Below are 23,678 nucleotides of genomic sequence, written 5' to 3' on the forward strand. Positions count from 1 at the left end.
GCGCAACAATACTAGACTCGTGCCCTAGAAGGGAAAGGACAGCCCCAGGCTTTGGCGTAGCCGAGGTGCTCAGGGCTTGAAGTGAAATATCGCTGCCAACGGATTCAAGGAGAACATTCTGACTCATGGCGAGGAGCTGTAAGCTGAGTGGTACCCAGACTGCTTGCGGATAGGGAGGCCACAGAAAAGTGGCAGAGGGTGGGCTTCAGGGTCACATTGATAATTATAAAGAAAGCCATACGGAATATCTGCATGTTTGTATAGTGCGCTCCTTTGCGTTGCTGCTTAGAAATCAACACCTGCCAGTGGGTCCTGTCACCATGAATTAAACCTGACCCAGTTCCACACCCCAGAATATCATCGCACACTATTTGGACCCAAGAGGCGGTTCCCTTTACTTAGATCATCGTGTGCTGTAGTCGGTACCGAGTTGCAGATTCTCACCAGGAAGACCTGGAGAGTTGTAGGACTGTAATGGGCGTGTGCAGACCTGCTGCAATCCCAGCTGATGGGCCTGCCTTTGTCCAGGCTCATACAATTACTGATATATATGTACTAAACTTGATACTATTAATGCGCTGCTATTAATACTGGTAATATGATCGATATGAACAGACTCAAACATAAAAGACCAGGATCGTAAACGAGTCACCCAAATGCTTTTATATTGACAGCTCAATGAGAGTGCTGTATTCCTTCTAAAGCAGCATTGCTCATGGAGATGGTTGACCTGTCGACGGGCATTGTTCAGAGCCCATCCTACTCCATTTACATGGGGGAAAGTCTACTTGGCTACCACTGTCGAAACACTGCAGAAACATTCTACTGGCGTAGTTGCTGCCTGTATGTCATGCCCTAACCACCGGGTCTTCTTTAGGCCCTCCGGTCTTCACCGAATGTTTCTGGTATTAATCCGTTCAACATTTGCCAGAATAGATGCAAATTATACCTCGCCAACACGGTCAGAAGGCGTATAAGAGACTTCTAGCAAGCGTGAAAATCTTTACCCTGTACGCTGTACAAGGCCTCTGGGAGATCTTGCTGCATATCGCGGCTCAATTTATAGTCATATATATCCACTAATGCGCCTTAAGCTGAAGTCTTCCTTTTAACTAGTCGATTATGGCCATACGTGCTTTGCGCATAATATTCCTACATCCCAGAAAACTGTACGCCTATTGAGTCTCTGGCTTCGGTATATGAGCAGTCCCCGAGGACTCGTCATCAGAAATCGACTTGAGCGCGGGTGACTGAAATATTCAGCCGTAAATGGCGATAGTATCATCAAAAAAAGCTAAATTCGAACTGCTCGTACAAATAAACCGGCTAACACAATTCATAACTGGAAACAGCATTCACAGTCCTGCCTCACTCAACCACCCCTCCACCATCTCGTCAAAGTCGGGACGATACAGCCACTCCAGCTCGAACAGCTTATCTTCGCTGTCGCCCTCGCCCGCCAGCTTTGGCAATCGCCTCCTATCAATTTCCGCATTCAACGCAAGCACCCTGTCAACCCGATCCTGCCGTCCCCCCTGCCAGACCTTCAAACCCCTCGCCAATCTCTCCTGGTCCCCATCAGTCCTTTTGAAGACGAGCGCGAACGTGAAGACATCCTCAAAGGCCTGGTTAATGCCCTGTCCAGCGCTGGGCGGAATCGCATGCGCCGCGTCACCAAGGATAATCACGCGGCTGTGTTGGCTGGACCAGCGCTCCAGCTTCGGCACAATATAGAATGGCCAGAGGTTGATCTTAGACGTCTGCAAATTCGAGACGGCATTCTGCGCGACTGTGGGAAAAGCGCCAATGTTTTCCCGCAGGTACTCTATGCACCAGTTCTTATTATTGAGCAAGGCAGCCCAGCCTTCCCGGTCCAGTTCCGGGGCGCGCTTCTGCCGCCCGATAAACACCTCGCTCCCGTCTGGCTGCTGCGGGGCGATGATGAATGCTCCATGGTCCCTGTTCATGATCGTCACGGGAAGGTCGTACCCCTCGGGCAATTTGAGCTGGGAGGTCGGGATAGCAGCGTTGACGCCAATCGCCTTCGTGAAGATAGGTTCGAGGTCCGGGTACAAGTACTTGCGGACATTCGAGTGAATACCATCTGCGCCAACAAGGACGGTCGCTGTTGCGGTAGCCTCGTCCTCAAACTCGAATGTCACATCATATGGCGTTTCTTCGAGCACGCGGGTGAATTTCTTGTTGTAGACGATTGGGATCCCGGCCTCTTCGACGAGGGCCGAGAGTTCCTTGATAAGAATTCTGCGGTAGATGCGCAGAGCAGGGTATCCGTACTTTGCCTCCTCTCCGAACTCATAGCTGTCAACGGGCTTGTCGTCATGGGAGCGGAAGTAGAGTTTGTCGAAGCTGTAGCCCTGGCCTTTGACGTGGGCGTAGACGCCTATAGAGTCGAGGATACGCAGCGCGTTGGGAGAGAGCATGAGTGCACCCCCAATATCGAGGAGTGCAGGGCGGGCTTCATAAAGCGTGCATACGATAGATTGCTGGTGGAGGGCGAGAGCAAGGGCTAGGCCAGAGAGACCAGCCCCAATAATGCTTACGTTTGCTGTCGACATGCTGTAAGGAAGGAGGACTTGTTTTGGATGAAAAAAAAACAGAGATTATAGTGCTAAAGAGAACAGGCTATGCTTCCATGGACAGCCGGGAGTATATGCACCTTTATGTCTTCTCCAGCTCATCGCAGAATTTGGCCTCGCTATCTGGCCTGAGTCTGAGGCAAGACAGTTTCCTCTTCATTGAATGACGGCTATCACCAGACAGAGCCAATCCTGGTCCCGACAAGGCTGGTAGATTTGCAAATATTGTACATCCCGTCAGCTCCAGGTACTGGCAGCCCAACGCAAAACGACACACCAGTCAGCCCTTGCGACGAACTTGACCGAACCAGCCTATAAGAGCACGGCGATCCTCCCTTTTGGCGCGTACTTGGCGTCTCTGGATCCTCTCTGGCCCTTACACGAGGCTTGGCCCAAGAATAGTGTGCGGCTGACTCCGCCAGAGTGCTTAACTAGGTGTTATAAGACGGCCCAGACGAGCACGTACTCGTGATATTCTCCAGTAGTATTTTCCATTCACCGGGCATAATGGATCCTGCTTACGATGAACTCGAAAGAAAAGCTCCGATATCCCGTTCCCGAAGCTGAGCGGTGCAAGGAGGAGCTCAGCGAATCCTGCCGTCCAGCAAAGGTGTTGGTATGAAATAAGTTCATTTCGGTTAGCCCTTCCAGGCATATACAGTGTCGGTCTTGATGGCAGCAAGCACGGATTTCGCCTCTTATACTCGAAAAAAAGAAAACGCCGACAAAGGGTAGCGTGTTATTGCAAGCTTTCAGTAGCTCTCTCGGTAGATAATCTAGGAACCGATAGCACGCCTTCATTCCTTATAACCAGTTATTCTAACACAAGCAGGATATAGGTTAACAGGAAAAAGCATGTCACCACTTGTGTCCGCTCAGTAGACGTTGTTCCCACACGGGACGGGCTAGGGACTGTCTAGCATGTCTCCCTGATTTTGATCTGTGGAACGAACCATTAATCTTTCAAGAGATGCACTCGCAATGCGTTCACTGCAGCCGATGCGCCTCTATGGCATGCAAGCTCGACTTCAAGAGCCATGTTCCAGCACTTCACACAGTCGCGGGAGTTGACTAGGGCGAAAACGTTGTAGAGCCAGACGGCGGAGGTCTGCTATAGTACTCAACCAAGCCTGACTATAATGGAAACAAGTGTCAAAAAAAGGTACGAATAGGTACCGTATGTTGGGAAGGCAAAGCTTCGACCAAAGCTAAGGGCATAAACGCACAATATCTAATTTGCATATCTGGTACTGACCACAAGCAACTCTAAATCTCTGGTATCTCCATGTTACCATGGTGCATCACCTCCTGGGTACTGATTCGGACCTGGTGCATTCTCCCAGCCGGGAACATGGATGTTCAGAAAGCGCCCGTTGAGTTCTTTCCCGCCATTCTTCACGTACTTCAGAACTTGCTCTGCGCCTGTTTCGACAGGGAGGTCGGCGTACTGGCCGCCCATATCTGTGCGAAGCCACTTGGTAGACGCTGTTAGTGTTTCCGAGGCTCGCCGAAGTCTGGAAAAAGGTGAGGGCTTACACCAGGACTGACCGCAAACACGGTGAACTCCTCGTCTGCGTACTGGAGAGCGTACTGCACTGTCATCATGTTCATCGCGGCTTTTGATATCTTGTATGCGTGAGCCGGGCTCCTTGAGAACTGAGGACTGAGGGAGATCGATCCTAGGGTGCTGGAACTGAATATAGGAGGAACCAGTCAGCTGTGTACGGGCTCATGGCAGGAAGGTCCTACATATTTGTGATAACCTTGCGACTTCCCTGTCTCAACAAAGGGAGGAAGGCTCGAGTGACGAGATGGGTCAATGTGACATTCGTATGGAGTACCTCGGTGAGATCATCACTGGCATTAAATGCATGTCACCAAGCAGCCCGGCAGTGGACACAAGGGATATACACATACGCCATCTCGATCTTTCCAGGAGTGATAGGTTGCACCCCGGAATTGTTGATGAGCACGTCCAGCCCTCTACCCTGAAGATGGTCGTCGACTAGTGCAACCGCGGCGCGTAAGCTCTCCGGGTCGCTGGGGTCCAGCTGAACGGGAACAACCCTTCCTGAGAACTTTTTTATCAGGCCTATTAGACTGCGAGCGCTGATATCTCGCGAGGTGGTGAATACAAGGCTGACTTCGGACGAGGGCGAAGCGGCCAGCTGGGCCGCAAGCTCTAGGCCAAGGCCGCGCGACGCGCCGGTGATGAGATATGTTGCCATCTCACAGCTGATACTTGTAGGGTGTATCAGTTCAGTGTACTTGGGTCTTGGGATATCCACGGTGATTTAATATATGAGGATGGAGATAAAGCGGGTTTATGTCAGAGGAGGCTTAACGCCGGGACTTGGTGCTTACCGTCCACGAAGAGCGCGCCAAACTGAGATTGAAGGCGACCATCCTGATAGAGATAATGCATAGGAATCAACTCAATTAACAGACGTTTGATGGGCTGGAATCATCAGCACAAGAAGTGTGACGGGGATATCAAGGTCTGTGCCATGATGGCTAAGCCGTGGCAGAAAGAGTCTCGATACCTGAGGTGAATAGGTTGGGCGTGGAAGCTATCTAGAGACGCTAGTTAAAACACATGCGCTGCAAGTGGAATTGATACCAGTCCATAAAAAAACGAAGTCGCAGCTTGCGGAGTTAGAATTCACACAGTCTCAATGCCAGGCATCTTCGGTTCTCATCTAACTGCTGCCTCCCTATGGCTTTTGCCAACAGCCATTGCGGTTAACCTGAGCCAATACAGCTGTCCACGACATTCAGGGCTAGGTGGTGCTTAAGCTGCTAGAAAACAGATTTACCAAGTCCAGGGTGATTATTCATGGTGAAAAGTACGACGCCTGATGAGATGCAGCGAAGTGTCGAGAACACTAATGAGGCGTTGAGGGGAGCCTTCCAATGAGGAGGAGCGGATGAAGTGAGAACACCGAAACATAAAAAGTTGGATGGCGGACGAAACGAGAGAATGTTGAGAAATGAAAGAAAGTGAGATAAATGCTGAGGTGGATATTATGGTGGAGAGGAAAGGTGAAAAATGAGGCTGAATTCGTAAGATGGGAGAATTTTTCCACCACAGAATCAATCCAAACAGCTTACTAGGACTTATTTATTACTCACTGCTTTATGGAGTATATACTTCCGTTTTTATTGCATGTTCGTCACAAAGAGGGAGAATTCTATCTGCATAGGGAGGGGAGCAGAGCAGTATGAATAATGCAACGCCGCTCAAGGTAATATAAAGGCACTAGGTCATCCAATTTAACCTGACCAGTTCATCTCATACACAGTTAAAGTTCATTCTGTTAAGCGCTCTCTTCCTGCGAGAACCTTCCATCATCCACATGCACGCTGCCCATCGCAGCCTTCTCCGCCATCTGCTCGACGTGATGATCGAGTCCGACGTCGGCGCGAGCCTGTGCGAGCATAGCTGCGTCCTCTGCTCCAGTCCGGCTCTTGAAGACTTGATCCATCTCCTCCAGCGTAGCGCCCTTGGTCTCGGGCAGGAAGAACCAGACCCAGAAGATACCGACGGTCAAGAAGCCTGCAAACCAGATGTACGTTCCAAATGCCCACATATCAAACATGTCGGGGGTGTAGAAGGCAACGGCGAAATTGTTGAGCTGCAGTTAATCCTGAATTAGCGTCTGGCTGATTACAGTAATGCGAGGAGCTTGGCTTGACTTACCCAGTTACTAGATGCCCCGAAGGCCGCACCCTTGGAGCGAATCGATAGAGGGAAAATCTCAGAGACCAGTGTCCAACTCACAGGGCCCCATGTAGCGCCGAACGCGCCTACATAAAGCCAAACGCAAACCACAGCCACCCACCCTGCGACGGGATGACCAGGCCAGTCGTGTCTGAACTTTGCAACGAGGATGGCCACGATGACCATGAAGATCCACATAGCCACAGACCCGGCAATCAACATGGGCTTCCTGCCGGCCTTGTCAATAAGGAGCATGCCAGGCAGGGTGAAGGCAAGAAAGACGACTCCAGTGACTCCGGTTGCCAGCAGTGCGGTTGTTCCGCCAGTGAGACCAAGATCCTGAAACACATTTGAAGCGTAGTAGAGGATAGCGTCAATGCCAGACCACTGCTGAAAGAACATTACAAGCCACGCTGTTGCAACGCGCTTGAATGCGTCCCACTTGCGTAGGATATGCCAGTACTGCGCCAGCTCGCGCATGACGACGCTTTGTTTCTCCTTCTCCGCCAGCCCCGGGAAGGCTTTGGCAAATGCACGCTGTTCGAAAAGCGTCTCGGCCTTGATCTCTTTGTGTTCCAAGTCTATCATGGGATGGTCAACAGGAAGGTTGCGGATATACGCCAGGGTTTTTCTTGCTTCTTCGTCTCGTCCTCTCTTGGCCAGCCAACGCGGAGAGAACGGCAAAAACCAGATCCCAAGCAGCAGAAGGGCAGCAGGTATTCCTTGAATGATTGATGGGAGCTGCCAGGCTAGGTTCGATTGCGTTGGGCCAGTGCCGCCCATGTGAAGGTTGCTGCCGTAGCCCACCCAGAAAGCGATCATCATGCCCTAAGATGTCGTAAGCATGAGATCTCTGATCTTGACTAGAATTAAGTGTAAATACCAGAATAGTAGCGAACTGATAAAAGGACACGAAGAATCCACGCATCTCAGGCGAGGCCAGCTCGGCGTTATACAGTGGTCTAGGTCATTTGTTAGTCAGGATCAAGAATAGAATCATAAATATTCCTTACCCAACACCGCTGAATGTTCCAACGCCAACACCAGTGAAGAATCTGCCGGCGTAAAGTAGGGCCGGGTCATGGTATTCTGCCCCGACATATAGATAGCTACCCAGGACGACCCAGCAAGCTTCATAGCAAGTTAGGCAGGCCCTTGAACAAGGTTGGAGAACGACGTACCGGCCATGAACATGGTATATTTTCTCGAAAAGACCTCTCCAAGGATACCCGCAGATAGGGATCCGACGAGACCACCAAGTTGAAGCACAGAAGTCAGCCAACCGGTGGCGCTGGTGGAGTTGACCACAGACGGGAAGTTGTCCTTGAACCGATACATCACCAGCGACTGGCCAAGCACTCCCTAGGCTGTGGATTAGTCTTCTTCATATTCAACTTGATTGAACTCTATCAAGTCACTGACTTGCTGGTAACCGTACTCGAACCCTCCCAATCTGCACGGGATATTAGGAGAAATCGCGAGCACAAACGTGAACCATGGACTTACGATGCGAAAAAGGCAATCAGAAGCAGCTTCGGATTATCCAGGACATGGCGCCACCGATTTTTGTATAGCGACTTCTTGCGCTCTTCCTGAGCGGCAACATCAACGGGATCCATATTGTGATCTCGTAAGCACGGAAGGACTCAAGAGTGCTAATCTGGAGATGAAAGACTTTTTACTACCCCGTGGAGAAGAACAGTGTGGGGAAATACTCTTCATAAAGTAGCTCTACAGTAGGTTGATTGCAATATCTACCATGTTATCTATCTCGCATGACCAGTTTGGAATGGCTGTTTTGTTCAAATTCGTCATATCTTGAGCGCCTAGAGCTTCCCTTTTGGATATCCAAGCGACGCCTCGGTCGAACTAAGATCAACTAGAAGGAAGCTAGGTCGAATCTGCACTATAGCCTCGTCCGGTATGCCTAAGATCATCAGGGCTCGTGCCGTTGAGGGCCTAATCCTTCCTGAATAAGGGGCTCGGAATTTCCCCGATACTACCGTGCCATTGCGGAGCCCCGGTTTTCTTTACTTGCGGGTAACAAAATTCCCGCGAATGCTTGAGTCTAGATCTGTGTCTAGCCCTGTGAGAGATGTGGGGTAACCAAGGTCGTCTGGCAAGAAATCAAGAGAGGCCGAGGCAGAGGCGGACTCCGTATAGGCCGTGCGATGGCCCGCTTACATACTCCACAGAGGCCGCTGCGGGGATGAATTCGTTGAAGACCCTATCATTGGTAGGTTTTTGGCCCAAACCGTGCTTGGCGGCGTCAATCCTACATCTTGAGGAGACGTGGAGACTCAAAAGATGAGAAGGGAAGGATTAGCCGCAGAAAAGCCTTATGAGACATTGCGTGGCAGTCGGGCAAATCGTTGTTAATGGGCGGTTATCGCTTGGTCACGTCACCCCATGAGGTACCATGGTCATATTCAGGCTCTATCTAAGCAACTTTGGCCTCGATACGCCTGATAAACCCATGGTTGCTACCAATGCCTTGTCAAATATCTCTCCTGGAATGGATCCCGGCTTGATGCCGGCTCGCAACAGATGTGATGCCCGATAGGATAGCACGAAAGCAATCGGACTGTCAGTAAGTACTCCCAGAGCAGCACATCCATAAACGATTTCCTTGGCAGAGACGAGTTTAGCTTCGACCATAAGGCGCCGACATCAATAGTCATCTACGGCTGAAAATTGCGAGCGCAGAGTTCGCTGATATACCTCGCTTTCACAGATTCGAACGAGCCCGCATTGGTTGCGACCCTGCGGCCCTGGCCAACTATCGAGAACCATTGAAAGCTGGGTTTTACATCTGCCGCATAGGCAGAAGGCTCGAGTGATTTAGACCTGGCTACTGCTCCGAGTTGCTACATGAGCGACCTACACTGAGTCGTGGACTTTTGGTTGAAACTGGTTGGGAAGCAGCTCAATGCGTGTTGGAACGTAGGGCAACCCACTTGCGAGGCCTTCGAAATGAACACGACGATAAGACGGCGTGCAGGTGAAAAGGAGAAAGGAGTGCAAACAGTGAGACTTGTGACTGGCGGACCTGGCAGCATTCATTGCGTACTTTTCAAAAGGACGTTGGACAACACATAAGTTGCACTTCGCGACCCCCTAAGAGCGATTGAAGTCCGGCACAGTTTCAATGCGAAAGCAATCCGTCATAATCTGGAGGACATGCGAGGACTTGAGCTCTCATTCAAGGTCTACAAGCGCCGAAGAGGTTGGAGGGAGGCAGGCCCGAGCCTCCCACGCGAGGTGAACATGGAAAACACCTGATTATCTTTCAAGCGCTGGTCAGATGCGAGAACTCAGGCGATCCACTCCACTTTTAATGGGCCATTAGAGACTAGTGCAACTAGTGGGAAGATGTTATATCTCTAACTTCATGCAAGACGAGAATCAGCCAATTCCGAGCCGAACTGAACAGAACTGTCCCGCCTGCCTTGTGATTTTGTGATCGTTTCCACGCTTACAGAGCTGGAAACGTGTTTCCTCAATTTGGAGGATACCAAGCCGTTCCCTGGAAAAGCTAGGCTGTAGCAGGAGACAGACTCAGGTGGACTTCTCGACATCCCTGCCCGTTTCTGTCGGCGCTGCTGGAGATTGTAGTCTTGAAGAGGCCTTATCCTCCTGTGAAGTCTTCAAGAGGATAGCTGTAACCCAGATGATTAATGCCACTGAACAACCGATCATTGCATACATCCCGCGGGTGAATCGCGGCGCCAGATCTGCCGAGTAGAACAGAATGCTCCACCAAGCATTGACAGCATTGTTGCCCAGATTCATGCTAGCAATCACAACAGAACGATGCCTTTCTTCCTGCAGCCTCATCGCATCATTACACCATGCGAAAAAGGTTGCTTGACAAGCATAGACGGCTCCGGCCCAGTAGTATGCACCAAAGACTGTAGCGGTTGAGTCAAACCGAGTCAGAATAAGTATCGACGTGATGACGCCAGTAATGCCAATAAAATAACCCACAATATACCGCTTACCCCCTAAAAAATCAGTGAGCGTCGCCCAGAACAGTGTGGAGACAATTCCAACAGCGGGCACTCCAGTGGGGTAGTCGTTAAGCTGGGCAATGGAGTAATGGTTTGTGGGATGCGACTTCATGTAAAGCGCCAACAAAGAGTTGGACGAGAATGACTCCGTCTCGCCTGCAATCACCCAAAGAATGACAAACGCCCACCAATACCAGGTAGTGAATAGGCTTTTCAAGAATGCTCGGTTAAGTATTGGGGTATGCTTCGCTACCGGCAATCGGGACACGGCCAGAGCTCGCTCTGAGGGTGTAAGGTATGGAGCTTGAGTTGTGGCCGGTGTATCAGGAAACAGGAAAGCTCCGTACAATGCAACGGGAAGGGTTATCAGGCCATCAATCTGGAATGGTTAGCTGGGAATGAGGCAGAAATCGAGCGAGACATAGCCCCGAATAATAGTGGAATGCACTCACTATGAAAAGCCATCTCCAACCGGACAGCCCTGCGGCACCATCCAACGACGAATGGATCCCAGTTTGAATGAAACCACCGAACATTTGGCCCGCGAGCCCGCTTGCAGTAAAGATCCCGCTCCTTTTGCCAAGTTCACGCTCGGTATACCACGACCCGAGTATGAAATGAGTGCCACTGAAAGTGCTTGCTTCGGCCACTCCAAGGAAAAAGCGTATCGCCATGATGCCTTGTGGGTTGTGGACAGCCGCGGTGACCATTGTTAGACCTAGAACAGGTGGTTAGCGCAGTGCGCAACCGTCTCGAAGGCATACATACAACCCCAGCAGAGAATCATAGCAGGGAAGAATATGCGTGGACGCAAGTACGTCAGCGCCAGATTAGAGGGGATTTGACCGATTATATAGCCGACAGTGAAAACAGTGTTTATTTGATTCAACTGATTGCCCCGGAAGGAGAGCTCTTCCTCCATGCCACTTACATACGCGTTGGTCAGGTTGGAGCGATCCAAATAGTTGAAGAAATAAGTGACGCAGCAGAAGGACAAGATGAACCAATCGATCTTGACGAGTAGCTTCGTCTCTGGGTCTTTCGCCCACCACATTTTGGATATCAAAACAGTTAAGCTACGGTCAAGGCGTTGGTGGTGACAGTGGAATTGGAGGGATTTATCGCCTCCTGTTGATCGAGGATTAAGAACATCATTTCACTCGCTGGGAATTCCAAGATTTGATGATGCAACAACAATACCGCCTCGGCATTGATGAACGACGATCTTCAGAGCTCCCGGGTGAAAATCCAGCTCGTGGGCTGGAAGATCTTCTTTTTGTTGGTGCCTTATAGATTAGGATAACATTTCTACGCTATGCTTCATTGCCGGCACGTGAACGCCTCCGTCGCCGCCTTTTGACAACTTTTTCTAGCGCTGCCGTGACATCGACTCTCTTCCCTCGTTTCTAGAACGTACTCTTGTTGGACTACTAGTTTCTCAGTATACTATGCGGTCATCCTCCCGTTCTTTTATTGATGTCGCCGTCGTCGGAGCCCTGGGTTCCCTTCAACTAGTCGCAGTCCCACGACCAACTGACAACTTCGGGCTGCAGCTGCCCGATCGAAGCCGGGGATGAAACCATTCAAGCTTCCCTGGAGGGTCCCCAAGACCGCCAAAGAGCCGCAGATAATCACTGATGAAAAGGACTTGATACCCCCAGAGCCTACGCAATTGACCTTCTTCTCTTCGCAGCTGGATTCCTGTATCCAGGCCTCGAGCCTCGACGAACTCAAAGCCCTCTACGAACCGCTTTGCCCGCTTCTCGAGGATAGGACGTACGGTGGACTGTGGTGGCTGGATGTGACAGCACCTTCCGAAGATGATATCGAGACGCTCTCGCGCATCTTCAATCTGCACCCGCTGACAACGGAAGATATCAAGATTCGGGAGACACGTGAGAAGATCGAATTATTTGGACCCTACTACTTTCTATCCTTGCGTCCCGCCCGCCGGGTAGAATCAGATGAGGGAGTGCGCACTTCGCCGATCAATGTCTATGCAGTCGTGTTCCGCGATGGTGTCCTCAGCTTTTCAATGGGCAGCAATCCCCACGTAGGTCACGTCCGAAGCCGAATAAAGGAGCACCAGAGTCATTTATACTTGACCAGTGACTGGATTTGCTATGCACTCATGTACGTTCCTCGTTAGCGTTCCAGCTCCTGTGCTAATTGGCTACAGCGATGACATCGTCGACGGCTTCGCTCCATTCATTAGCCGAGTTGAACGGGGAGTAGACACAATGGAGGACAGCGTATCTATCACCCGCCCAGACGACATCGGACTAGCTCTTCAGCAGATCTACCGTTGCCGAAAGGAGGTTCTCCACATCCGCCAGCTGCTTAACGACAAAACAGACGTCATTCGTTGCTTTGCCCGCCACTGCGATGCCTTTGGTGCCTCTTCGTCCCAAGTGGGGCTCTACCTTAGTGATATCCAGGACCACGTCTTGACAATGATGGCCAACCTCGACGCAGCCGAGCAGATGCTCTCGCGCGGTCAGTCAAAGTACCTAAGCCAGTTGTCGTTCGACTCGACTCGCATGCGGAACCAAATCTCGCATGCCCTTAGTCGGCTAACGGTCATCGCCGGCATAGTCGTGCCTCTCCAGTTCGTCACCGGTCTCTTTGGAATGAACGTCACTGTTCCAGCGCAGGCCGACAAGGCGGACAGCTTGACGGCATGGTTCAGCATTCTTGGTGTGCTTGTCGCGCTGGTTGTGGTATTTTTCGTCGTAGCCCGGAGGCTTCGTATTCTATGACTATATGGCCTCTTACTGTCAACGCATCCTATACATTTGTTCTATCTGTGTCGCACTCAGAGACCGACTCAGAGACTCATAGTTTCCGTTAATATCCAATGTAATTCTTCTTTAGTAGGTTCCGCCTTTACGCTCCAAAGCTGAAGTATTGTCCTCCCAACTGCCGTCCCATTGCTCAGGAGTCTTGAACTCTTGGCCGTTCATCAAGTGGACGTACCGTCCCATCTGGCTTAGACCCAGTGCTGCTTTTTATTTTAGGATCACGTGATTGAATAGTGATCAACTCTACAGTGACAAGACTCTGTCTTCTGCTGGCAGCCAACAGAAAACGAGTTCGTCCCAAGCTTTATTTGTGTTGATGCGACTAACTGCTTTCACTGCTTTCGGATGATCTTATGGAATGCCGGCCCCAGGCCCAATACTCTATGTATCTCCTCTGATCTGCTAAACTTCATGATGACATACACTGGGTGATTGCTAGTCGCTGGTGCAAGAGGTTATCGCTGCGCAAGGCCAGAATGGCCTACTTGGAGCAGATTCAAGGAGTCAGAATCTTTATATTCTATTGAGACCTAATATATTCAGAAAACAACACAGCTAACCAAAACTCCAGTGGAACTCCACACATGAACCAGACAGCTTGAAATAAACAAGACAAAGATGATAAAGATAGTCACGGGTTACTGGCGAGGAAACCCATCTCCCGCCACCTCTCTATATAACGCCTCACCTCGTCCTCGGTGACAGGTCCTTGAGCAGCCAACGTAGCCGAATGCTCCTGAGAAAGCGTCGTGTCTAAGATTAACCCGCCGCAAGCCATATGCTCGAAATCTCGCGTAAAAAAGTCCATGATCTTGGCTGCGGGTATCTCGCGGTCTCGGTCTAGTGGACAGGAGCGCAGAAGGTTGAGGAACTCTTGGTAGGGAATGACTCTATCTGCGGGAATGTTGAGCGCTGATGTTATGATCGGCGTCATTTCCTTCCAGGGCTGCCCCACTGGGTTGTCGATGTGGTAGACTGGATATGCGTCGGGTTCGCGCTTGTCGAGGGTTGCGCCAGTTTGGTTTGAGTCCGACTTAATACCAGGGAGAAGGAGATCAACCATTGTCTGAGCAACAGTGTCAACGGGGACCCAGTGCAGCGGTCCATCAAGATCCGGCCACGCCTGAAGAGTCTGCGCGGTCTTGATAAGCAATGGCATATGCTCCGTATGCGGCCAACAACCTGTATGACTAGAGCCGGTAATTTGACCGGGGCGCACGACCATTGGGCGGAAATGGTCGGGGTAACGGTGGAGCGTTTCGTCGAGCATGCGCTCACATACCCATTTAGCCTCTGGGTAGCCGATGGGTAAGGACGAGCGAAGATCAACCCGTTGCTCCAGCACGCGCTGCTGGGCTGCGGAACCGACAACACTGATTGAAGAAACGAATTGGAAGCCGACCCTCATGCCGTTCGGGCTGCAATTGCACGCCATTTCGCGTGCCAGGTCGAGCAGATTTCGCAACGCTTGAAACTGAGGCACAAAGGTGTGGATGGGACGCGCCAGACTCATGGGCCATGCGTTGTGCACAATGTGAGTGGCATTCCGAGCGAGCCAGGTGTATTCATCCGCTGCAAGACCCAGATGCGGCTCGCTGGTGTTGCCGTCAAGCATGCGAAGCTTGCTGGATTCAGCCTCCGTCAGCTCTAGTTTGCGCGTTGAGAGTGCTTGACTCTGCCGAAGGGTGCCCGGGGTCTTGCTACGGCGATTCAAGCAGATAACTGTACGAACGGACGGGTCGCGGGCGAAGCTCGCTACCAGGTGAGACCCGAGACTCCCAGTTGCACCAGTAATTATCACAACATTACCGCTGTGTTCTCGCGCGGATGACCGCGACGACACTGGGGGAATGAACCCCGCTGTATATCGAGCCACGTACTGTTCGGCGATCTCCTCTCGGTCAGTAGTTTGGTTTGCCATCTCTAAAATCGGCCGTTGCGATTTAAGGAAGGTGTCGTCGCTTTCCGCAAGAGAGAGGACCTCAGCTTCATCTCTAGACGAGGTGATGATGAATGGTTCACGAAAATCATCAGTAGAAGAGCATGCCACGGTAGGGGTCGCCGGGTCCGACTCTCCCGACGAGTCCGTATCGTTAGGGGAACTGTGATTGCCAATATTTTCAGAAGCCGCCGAGGAGCCGGGTATCGAGCTTGAGATATAGTTCGTCAGCTTCTCGACCGTAGTAGCCTCAAGCAGGTCGTTGTGATCCGGTGAGAATTTGAATACTCCCTCGATCTCACGAGCGAGCTCCATGGCCATTAGTGAGTCGACGCCGAGATCTGATAGCTCTGCATTCTGGTTTATCTTTGCCGGTTCAATACCAGAAACACTGGAAAGAAGTTGGCAGACTTGATCTGTGATATCTCGCTTCTGCACGGACTTGCGCTTCCGGGGTGCATCGGCTAGGACGATTTCTTGTGCCTGAATACTGAATTGCTTGGGCGCCTCAGTGACGATATCCTTTTCATGGACATTGGGGTTGCCCGGACGGAAATCAGACAGGATTTTGCGCATGACGGTCTTCGGAAGCCGACTGAACTTGGTGCCCATGATGACTTCCGTTAGGGTTCCAGTGCGCGAGTCGAAGACGAATACATCTGTCAAATATACTTTGTCGGACACGCGGGAATGACGAGCAAGAACATGCCACTTCTCAGGGCCTTCTTCGCCCTTTTCCTTCGCGTCGGCCAGACTTGGAGACCGCATCCATAGCTCACACCCAGTAGCAATGAAGACATCATCTGGGCTGCGATCCGTCATACAGCTGACCCAGATACCTCCCGTCTGCATGAAACATTCGCTCAGCGGCACATCGAGCCATGTTTCATGAGACCGCTTGCGTATCACGCATCCAGCACTTTCATTACCACGGCCCACAAGCCGCCGAAGACTGCGGTACAGGGGTGTGTAGGAGATGACATCACTGAAGCCTTGGTATACATTGCGCCCTTGGAGGACGTGGATCTCATCATCCAAGTCGTCAGGCTGTGCACCCGCCAAGGCTAAAATATCCGTACACTGGCGGTATGGAACGAGCCTTTCGAGACGCGCAAAGTCATTCCGGTAGAGCGGATCCTTGGGGCTGCGGATCTGCAGGGAGCCCTTGACATGCAGAAGACTCGAACTACTTCCCTCACGCGTGCTTGTGATGTTCCAGTCCCATAGCATGCACGACTCGTCAGTGGCAGATAGCTGTAGCCAGAATTTCCGTGTTGGATCAAGACAAACAGGGGCTGAGTTGACCATGTCCCTCAGCATGGGTTGGAGTCGTCTCTCCTTCCACTCCTGATGCAAGCTGAATAGAGCTTCAATGGCCATGTCGACCTCCAATCCAGCAGGGCAGATCGCTGCCGTACGAGCCATGACATGACCCTCCACCATCGCAAGGTATTTTTCGGAATTACTGTTGATTAGAAACCGAGGCCGGCTCTTGTTGTTGTCTTCGTAGCCTACGAAAGTCCACAGACCATCCGGCTCTGGAACTCCGGTTTGCTGGGCTGCACTTTTATCTGCCTTGGGAGCAATAATATCCAGTCCATGACGGGTTCTCGCAAACTGCCGCGGCGGGAGAATCAGGTGCTCATATTGGTATTTTTGCACGGGGTGGTGCTGCCAGAAGGAGACCCGGAGGCCTTCCTTCCACAGAGACAGCGTTGTCTCAGTAAGGCTATCTGAGCCCCGGCCGCCGTGGGTGATGTTGAGTGCTTGGAAATGGTGATGCGACTGTCCAACTATGTCAGAGGTCGGACGCAGGGCCCTACCAGCCATGGTGGTGATTGTCGAGTTAGAACCCGCTTCAAGCCAGATACTATCGGGATAGGCTCGGGCAAGACGCTCAATCGCGTGGTAGAAATACACCGGCTTACGCAGATGATCGGCGACGAACGTGGACGACGGGCGCGCTCCGGTTGATGGGGTAGATGATGAATGTTCGATATGAATGACGGGGGAGTTGAACGTCAATTCTTCGCCCAGCAAATTTAGGGGCTCCACAATATTTTCGACAAGGCTACAGTGGAATGCATTTGTCACATTCAACCGTTTGTGCCGAATGTACGGATACTTGCTAAGCAGGGTTTCCTTTACCCCCTCAATGGCAGCAGTTGATCCTCCTAGCGTGAAACTGCGCGGGCCATTGTAGCAGGCAATGGTGGCAGGGTGGTCGGACGGCGTCTGCTGAGATGCTTCTTCCAGGAGTTGCTGGATGGTACTCTCATCCCCTTCAACTGCCATCATAGCGCCTCTATCGCTCCCCCATTGATCGCGGATCAGGCGGGCCCGGCCAGCTACAAGCTTGATGGTGTCCTGAACACTGAGGACACCGGAAATACTCAAAGCAGTGAGTTCACCGAAACTGTGTCCCACAACCGCAGCGATTCTGGTCGAAACGCCACAATCTAACCAGCACCGCGCGCAGCTATACTGCATCGCGAACAGCATGCATTGCAGCTTGACTGTGTCTTGAACCGGACTGGTAGAGAATATTTCCGGGTAAATACTCTCCAACCCCATGTTCGTCATGGCCATGTCGCATTCATCAAGATAACGGCGCAGGAGACCGACATTCTCGTACACTAAGCGGTTCAAACCGACAAACGTAGAGACTTGTCCGCCAAAGCAAAGGATCACCGGGCGCTCTGTCGGGACAACGTTGCTGCTGCCCTCAGCTGAAGCTCCACGCGATAGCATTGCCTGCAGCTCTGACACGGAGCGACAGCTAAAGACAAGTTGGCGTGCGAGAGTCCGGTTGCATTGCCGACTCAGGTTGAAGGAAAGGTCGTCTAGCCGTACAGTCGGTCGTGTTCGAATATACTCGGCAAGGCGCGCACAATAGGCCGTGATCTCGACTTCATTTGTGCCCGAGATCCAGAATGGCTGGGCTAACCCATCCTTGGTCACACCCTGATGGGTCGGAGACAGGTGACGCTTTGGAGGCTGGAGAATCACCATAGACGTGTTGGAACCTGAAGCTCCATAACTGTTGACCAATGCTGCTTTCTGGTCTGTCTCCCACTGGCGTAGCGAGGTGGAGATACGCAACTTGTCAGTTGCAGCAGTGATGCGCGGGCTAAGACGGGTGTGACTGGCTTGTGGCGGGATGAAGCCTTCGTTCATCATCATGAGTACCTTGATCAATGAGACAACTCCAGCTGCGGCCTCAGTGTGGCCAATATGTCCCTTGACTGATCCAAGAAATAGCGGATTTGGCCGAGCAGCAACGTTGAGGGCGTCGGCGATACTGGCGTACTCTGCTGGGTCCCCAACAGCGGTTCCCGTCCCATGAGCCTCGACGAGCGAGATATCCGCTGGAGTCAGACCTGACTTGGAAATGACTTGTTTGAACAGAGGTGCCAATGAAGGCTTGTTGGGCACAACCACGGCAGTGCAGTTCTGGTTCTGGTGTACTGCACTTGCTGCGATGCAACCCAGAATCTGGTCGTTATTAGCGACTGCAGCACTCATCTTCTTTAACATCACACAACCGATTCCTTCTGATCGACAGTATCCGTCTCCCTTCTCGTCAAATGGCTTGCACTGGCCGGTTGGACTCAAGAAGCTGGCGGCACCTAGATTTTGGAACCAGAAAGGACTGCTCATAACCGCAACACCACCAGCCAGCGCGGCAGAGCATTCTCCTGACAGGATACTGCGACACGCAAGATGGATAGCGACTGCGGAGGATGAGCAGGCGGTATCTAAGGTCAATGCCGGACCTGTCCACCCGAAGTGGTGAGAAACTCTGCCGGCAAGGAAAGCGCGCAGATTCCCTGTCGCCGTATAAGCGTTTGGGTCGTAGCAGGAGACATGCTGGTCGTAGTCGGTCGTGGCAATGCCAACGAAAACTCCAACAGAGTCTTCAGGTAATTTGGTCTCATTGTAGCCTGGCTCCATGAAGTATCCAGACTGTTCGACAGCTTGATACGCCGCCTGGAGGAAGAGACGGTGCTGCGGGTCCATGGCGGCGGCTTCGCGAGGACTCATTTTGAAAAAGCTATGATCGAACTGGCTGCGGTCGCGAATGAAGTTGGAGTACCAAGTCCGCGAGCCCTTGTCGGTACGCCAAGGGGTGTTGAAATTGATATCATCCTCCCTGATCGCTTGGTGTTGCGACGTTCCCGTGCGCAGCATCTGAGCGAATTCGTCCACGTCGTCAGCACCGGCTGTCTTGATCGACATTCCCACGACTGCAATCATGTTGTCTTGATCGAGGCTGGCAAATGCATCTGATCCTTGATGTTGACTTTCGATCTTCACTGTCCGTTTTGCCAACGTGGGGGGGATACATCTCTCCGAGCCGAAGCACACCACACGCGAGGGACTTGAAACCTCTGAATAGGCAGCCTTGAATGTGGCATACCAGTCGCAATGTTGAACAAGCATACTGCGCACCGCAATTTCGTGCAGGCTTGCATTGTCGATTTTAGGATAAGCTAGGGACATGGCGGGCGTGGGTGCAAACTGGAGCTCAGGCGTTCGATTGCATAAATCAGCCAAGGCGTCAGTGTATGCTTTTCTGGACTCGGATGGGTCGTGGAACCGGCCCTGCAACCGCACTTGAGCGACGGTCAGCCCGACCTCTCGCAGCTCCTGTGCTAGGTCTGCCGCGGCGCGGCCGGAACTTGTGAGCGTCGCGCGTGCACGATCATAACGAACAGAGAGGTAAGCCTCTGGATGCCGTTGGCTGAGAATCTCTTTTAATCTCTGCTGCTGTTCCTCACTCGTCCAAGCGATCGAATATGATACAGATCGTCCGTTTCCCTGCAGCTCCTGCCGTCTCTCCTCTGCATCGACAAGGCCTCCGACCAACATGGCTAACCGCAGCGCAACCGCGCCATACTCTGCAATCTCTTGATCACTTCTCGAGCTCGCAATCGCAAATGTGCTTAAAAGCCCGGTGCAAAAACCGGTGGCTGTGGTTCGGTCACTGGCGTCTTGGTTCGTCGCTAAGTATCGCTCGTATTCCGTGAGGTGCGTTAGGACGACTAGTGGAGTGAGGATCATGTTGGATATGCTCAGGCCCTCCTCAATATCATCGATGCTGTGGTTTAATAGTCGATTTAAATCCTGCAGTCGTTCTTGGGGAGGGAGCAACTCCCTGAGCTCTGGGAGTGCCTCGGATAGGGCTGTCCAGAACCCTGGTAACCCGGCGATAGTGTCCTGAATCCATTGCCGGTACCTACTACTGCCGATGTCGCCGCGAAGCTTTATCAGGGCCCGTTTGTCGAATGAAAGACTCTGTGGCCCGAAGGCCAGAAGGGTGTGACTGGAACCCTGCATTATGTTGTGTGGAGGGTAGAATTAAAGAGCGGAATGATGGCAATGGCCCAGTCACAGAGGGAGAAAAGTATATGAATTACGTCCAGCCAGGGTCGACACCTGAAATGAACACTCTTTATACAAGAATCAATCACACATGAGCTACTTGCCGCTTTCCTATGCTACAACCTGCTACAGCTTCAGTGTCCACAAGCCCGATTGGAGGGCCGGACTTCTGACAGCAAAATCCCGAGCCAGACATGATTACTGATAAGGATAGAAAAGGAATTATCGGCTTGTCGGTTGCATTGTTTGCGGCAATGTCTCAGTACCGGCAAGCCCCTTCAGCTGAGGTCCTCGTCCGTTCAGGTATACGCGGCTGCCGCCGCAGGTTATGCAGCGGAATCGACATTCTAGCTGCACCTTGAGGACGTGTCTTGAAGACAGTCCCGCCTGTGTGGGTCAGGCCAGCGCTGGCAAAAGGTAAACCAGATACTCCGACCGATGAGATCTGACAGTATTCAATAGCGCTGGACTGGAGCCAAGCTCTAACAACGGTGGGGGCGCAGCTTTGGGACACCGATCGTGTCCAATTCGGCCAGGATATAGTCTTTCGGCAATTCTGCGGCATATTGTACTATCCGGAGTTATTCTGTCCGTCGCCAGTGCCCTCCATGCCGATCAAAAGCCGAAAAGCGTGTGGGCTATCGAGATCCAGCCTCAAGCCTCAGCCGTGCCGATCTCGACTGAAGATACTCCGGGTCGCCCATAATTGCCATTTCCTGTCCAGCTCGGTTCGTTTTCCTAATTCCGGCACAGGGGCAAATAGTGGGAAGCAAGCCTCGTATCTTCAGGGGCACGTTGGTCTTAGGACCAGCTTGCTCGACGTATAAATGATAGCATATAAAATGCAGGTTCTCGAAGCCCTCAACCGCTCCACACCCGATCACTGGTAGAACCCTGCAAGATGCGTCACACAGCGCTTCTGCCACTCGCTGCGTCTTTTATCCTACGTGCTCTGGCGCAAATCCCAGGTCAGACAACTGTCAATGCAACCGTCAACCAGGGCCGGTTTGGCAACGCCACGTATGATTATGTGATCGTCGGCGGCGGTACCTCTGGGTTGGCCATTGCCGCGCGCCTGGCCGAGGACCCTTCACTTAGCGTTGCCGTCATTGAGGCTGGAGGATACTATGAGCTGGACGGTACCGTTGCCAGCATCATCCCAGGCCTTGCAGCGGGAGCCAATGTCGGCACTGATGCAACTGAATATTCAACGGTGGACTGGAATTTTCAAGCGCAGCCTCTTACAGTGAGTAACCTGCAAGAAATGCGATCTAGACTGGGCTAATGCACTATCTAGTCGGCAAATGGCAGGTCTCTACGTTATAATCGTGGAAAGACGCTTGGTGGCTCCTCAGCTAGACACTACATGGTCTACCAACGGTAGGGTTATTCTCCGCAGTTTCAGGTACAAGCTTATATTGACCTCCGCCAGCGGGACTAAAGGCAGTTATGATCAATGGGCCGAACTCACTGGAGATGATTCCTGGGGATGGGACTCCGTGTTTCCGTACTTCCAGAGAAGCGTCAATGTCACGCCTGCCAACATGACAGGCCGCTTTCCCAACACCACCGTCACTTACGACCCGTCCGGCTTTAATAAGGCTGGCGGTCCGCTTCATGTTACTTGGCCCAACTACGGGTCCCCGTGGTCTACCTGGATCGAGCAAGGGCTGGAAACTATTGGGGTTCTCCCAGATACCGATTTTAACACTGGGACCTTGAATGGCTCATCCTGGGCCCCTATCACCATCAATCCGCTGAGCCAGAAACGCGACTCATCAGAAACGAGCTTCCTGCAGCAGTCATTGCAAACCACTAACCTGACGGTTTACCTGCACACAATGGCCCTTAAAATTGGCTTCGACGGCACCACTGCCTCCAGTGTCGATGTGAGAAGCCCTGTGGGAAGGTTCACACTCAGTGCGCGCCGGGAGATCATTGTATCTGCGGGAGCCCTCCAGTCGCCACAGTTACTTATGGTTTCTGGAATTGGGCCCCGCGAGACCCTGGAACGCCATGGAATCCCCGTTGTGAAGGAGCTTGCCGGTGTCGGCCAGAAAATGTGGGAGCATCCATTCTTCGGTATCACTCACCAGGTCAACCTTGTCACCGCGACTGAGTTGGCAATCAACCAGCAAGCGCTGCTTCAGGCACTGAACCAATACAAGTCCCAAGAAGGACCGCTCACTTCGGCTGGCTTCGGCGTCCTGGGATGGGAGAAACTTCCCGACAGCACCCTCTCCGACAGCACGAACGAGGCACTGGCTACCTTCCCCTCCGACTGGCCCACGATTGAGTATCTCAGTATCGACGGTTACCTCAACGGATGGCATAGTGCTGCAGACCAGGCAACGGGCAACGGGCAACAATGGGGCACTATTGCGGTCGCTTTGGTTGCACCGCTCTCTCGCGGAAATGTCACTATCTCCAGCTCTGACATGGATGACCCCCCTGTGTTTGACCTAGGTTTCCTAACGCATCCCGCGGACCGAGAGATTGCTGTTGCGGCGATGCGGCGTATCCGACAGGCATTTGCAGCTATCAGCGAAATTACCATCGGTGATGAGGTCGTCCCCGGAGCGGACGTCAGCACGGACGAGGAGCTGCTTGACTTCATCCGCGAGTCTATCGTTCCGGTCTACCATGTGGCAGGAACCTGCGCGATGGGCCGGGAAGATGATCCCGAAGCCGTTGTCGACCCCCAAGCACGGGTGATCGGAGTCAACAACCTGCGTGTAGTGGACGCGAGTATCTTCCCGACGCTGCCTCCAGGACATCCGCAGAGCACTTGCTACATGGTCGCTGAGAAGATTGCGGACCTCATCAAGAATGGAAACTAGCTTTGCCCGGGGGGAGCAAATGGACAGTATATAGGCAGCTATTGTAGATATACTTTAATCACAAAACTCATTATCTTTCTTCTTCATACCTGCAAATAAACTTCTGCCTGTACTTCTGATACTGATACTCTTTCACCGCAAGTGAGGATAATACCCAGAGCCTTGGTCAGGCGTGTTTTAGCCAAAGGCTGTCCCGGGGGATTCACCTGCAGCAATACACATCAGTTCTTGAGTAAAACCAATCCATTCGCTTCCCTTTCCCATTTACAGCTGCAGCTGGAAACCTTTGGCTGTCTTCTTCGCTGTCCCGCTTCGAATTGCCACTTATCTGCAAACTTTGTCGCTGCGGCAGCCCTGCCAGTTCAGCCCTCGACTCTCCACCGTT

General features: G+C 52.1%; 7 protein-coding genes across 7 annotated transcripts; 2 read left to right on the forward strand and 5 right to left on the reverse strand.

Moving 5' to 3' along the window:
- Positions 1 to 1,355: 1,355 nt before the first annotated feature.
- BDW70DRAFT_155761 (FAD-dependent oxidoreductase) lies at positions 1,356 to 2,576 on the reverse strand (the record flags this gene model as incomplete). The annotated part of the gene is made up of 1 exon (XM_073740091.1): positions 1,356 to 2,576. The coding sequence occupies one exon, from the start codon at positions 2,574 to 2,576 to the stop codon at positions 1,356 to 1,358; it is 1,221 nt and encodes a 406-aa protein (XP_073600082.1).
- A 1,309-nt stretch (positions 2,577 to 3,885) lies between these two features.
- BDW70DRAFT_155762 (SDR family oxidoreductase) lies at positions 3,886 to 4,825 on the reverse strand (the record flags this gene model as incomplete). Its single annotated transcript, XM_073740092.1, has 4 exons — positions 3,886 to 4,071; positions 4,134 to 4,290; positions 4,347 to 4,454; positions 4,515 to 4,825. 4 exons carry the CDS (start codon positions 4,823 to 4,825, stop codon positions 3,886 to 3,888), a joined length of 762 nt encoding a protein of 253 aa, XP_073600083.1.
- Positions 4,826 to 5,914: 1,089 nt separating this feature from the next.
- Positions 5,915 to 7,937, reverse strand: BDW70DRAFT_168655 (sugar porter family MFS transporter; the record flags this gene model as incomplete). The annotated part of the gene is made up of 7 exons (XM_073742516.1): positions 5,915 to 6,232; positions 6,298 to 7,146; positions 7,202 to 7,280; positions 7,332 to 7,449; positions 7,500 to 7,680; positions 7,741 to 7,771; positions 7,825 to 7,937. 7 exons carry the CDS (start codon positions 7,935 to 7,937, stop codon positions 5,915 to 5,917), a joined length of 1,689 nt encoding a protein of 562 aa, XP_073600084.1.
- A 1,689-nt stretch (positions 7,938 to 9,626) lies between these two features.
- Positions 9,627 to 11,548, reverse strand: BDW70DRAFT_61949 (putative MFS pantothenate transporter). The gene is made up of 3 exons (XM_073744402.1): positions 11,097 to 11,548; positions 10,781 to 11,046; positions 9,627 to 10,707 (listed from the first exon to the last, which is right to left on the reverse strand). Exons 1-3 carry the CDS (start codon positions 11,380 to 11,382, stop codon positions 9,877 to 9,879), a joined length of 1,383 nt encoding a protein of 460 aa, XP_073600085.1. The 5' UTR covers positions 11,383 to 11,548; the 3' UTR covers positions 9,627 to 9,876.
- Positions 11,549 to 11,721: 173 nt separating this feature from the next.
- On the forward strand, positions 11,722 to 13,185 carry BDW70DRAFT_127322 (magnesium transporter CorA family protein). Its single transcript, XM_073735257.1, has 2 exons — positions 11,722 to 12,461; positions 12,508 to 13,185. The coding sequence occupies exons 1-2, from the start codon at positions 11,902 to 11,904 to the stop codon at positions 13,085 to 13,087; spliced, it is 1,140 nt and encodes a 379-aa protein (XP_073600086.1). The 5' UTR covers positions 11,722 to 11,901; the 3' UTR covers positions 13,088 to 13,185.
- A 575-nt stretch (positions 13,186 to 13,760) lies between these two features.
- BDW70DRAFT_155766 (uncharacterized protein) lies at positions 13,761 to 20,408 on the reverse strand (the record flags this gene model as incomplete). The annotated part of the gene is made up of 1 exon (XM_073740093.1): positions 13,761 to 20,408. The coding sequence occupies one exon, from the start codon at positions 20,406 to 20,408 to the stop codon at positions 13,761 to 13,763; it is 6,648 nt and encodes a 2,215-aa protein (XP_073600087.1).
- Positions 20,409 to 20,984: 576 nt separating this feature from the next.
- On the forward strand, positions 20,985 to 23,314 carry BDW70DRAFT_168661 (GMC family oxidoreductase). The gene is made up of 3 exons (XM_073742517.1): positions 20,985 to 21,699; positions 21,751 to 21,833; positions 21,886 to 23,314. Exons 1-3 carry the CDS (start codon positions 21,355 to 21,357, stop codon positions 23,291 to 23,293), a joined length of 1,836 nt encoding a protein of 611 aa, XP_073600088.1. The 5' UTR covers positions 20,985 to 21,354; the 3' UTR covers positions 23,294 to 23,314.
- The last annotated feature ends 364 nt before the right edge of the window (positions 23,315 to 23,678 follow it).

The sequence above is a fragment of the Aspergillus foveolatus genome (genome assembly GCF_047715535.1).
Source record: "Aspergillus foveolatus strain CBS 279.81 unplaced genomic scaffold BDW70scaffold_3, whole genome shotgun sequence".
Lineage (NCBI taxonomy): Eukaryota > Fungi > Ascomycota > Eurotiomycetes > Eurotiales > Aspergillaceae > Aspergillus > Aspergillus foveolatus.

What these genes read in the sequence shown, in the direction of transcription:
- BDW70DRAFT_61949 (XM_073744402.1), bottom strand. Translation starts at nt 11,382, where the DNA reads ATGTGGTGGGCGAAAGACCCAGAGACGAAGCTACTCGTCAAGATCGAT. An exon ending in TATGATTCTCTGCTGGGGTT is followed by an intron (nt 11,047 to 11,096) that starts GTATGTATGCCT and finishes CACCTGTTCTAG; the next exon opens with GTCTAACAATGGTCACCGCG. An exon ending in GTTGGAGATGGCTTTTCATA is followed by an intron (nt 10,708 to 10,780) that starts GTGAGTGCATTC and finishes TAACCATTCCAG; the next exon opens with ATTGATGGCCTGATAACCCT.
- BDW70DRAFT_168661 (XM_073742517.1), top strand. Translation starts at nt 21,355, where the DNA reads ATGCGTCACACAGCGCTTCTGCCACTCGCTGCGTCTTTTATCCTACGT. An exon ending in TTCAAGCGCAGCCTCTTACA is followed by an intron (nt 21,700 to 21,750) that starts GTGAGTAACCTG and finishes TGCACTATCTAG; the next exon opens with TCGGCAAATGGCAGGTCTCT. An exon ending in CACTACATGGTCTACCAACG is followed by an intron (nt 21,834 to 21,885) that starts GTAGGGTTATTC and finishes GACCTCCGCCAG; the next exon opens with CGGGACTAAAGGCAGTTATG.
- BDW70DRAFT_127322 (XM_073735257.1), top strand. Translation starts at nt 11,902, where the DNA reads ATGAAACCATTCAAGCTTCCCTGGAGGGTCCCCAAGACCGCCAAAGAG. An exon ending in TGGATTTGCTATGCACTCAT is followed by an intron (nt 12,462 to 12,507) that starts GTACGTTCCTCG and finishes AATTGGCTACAG; the next exon opens with CGATGACATCGTCGACGGCT.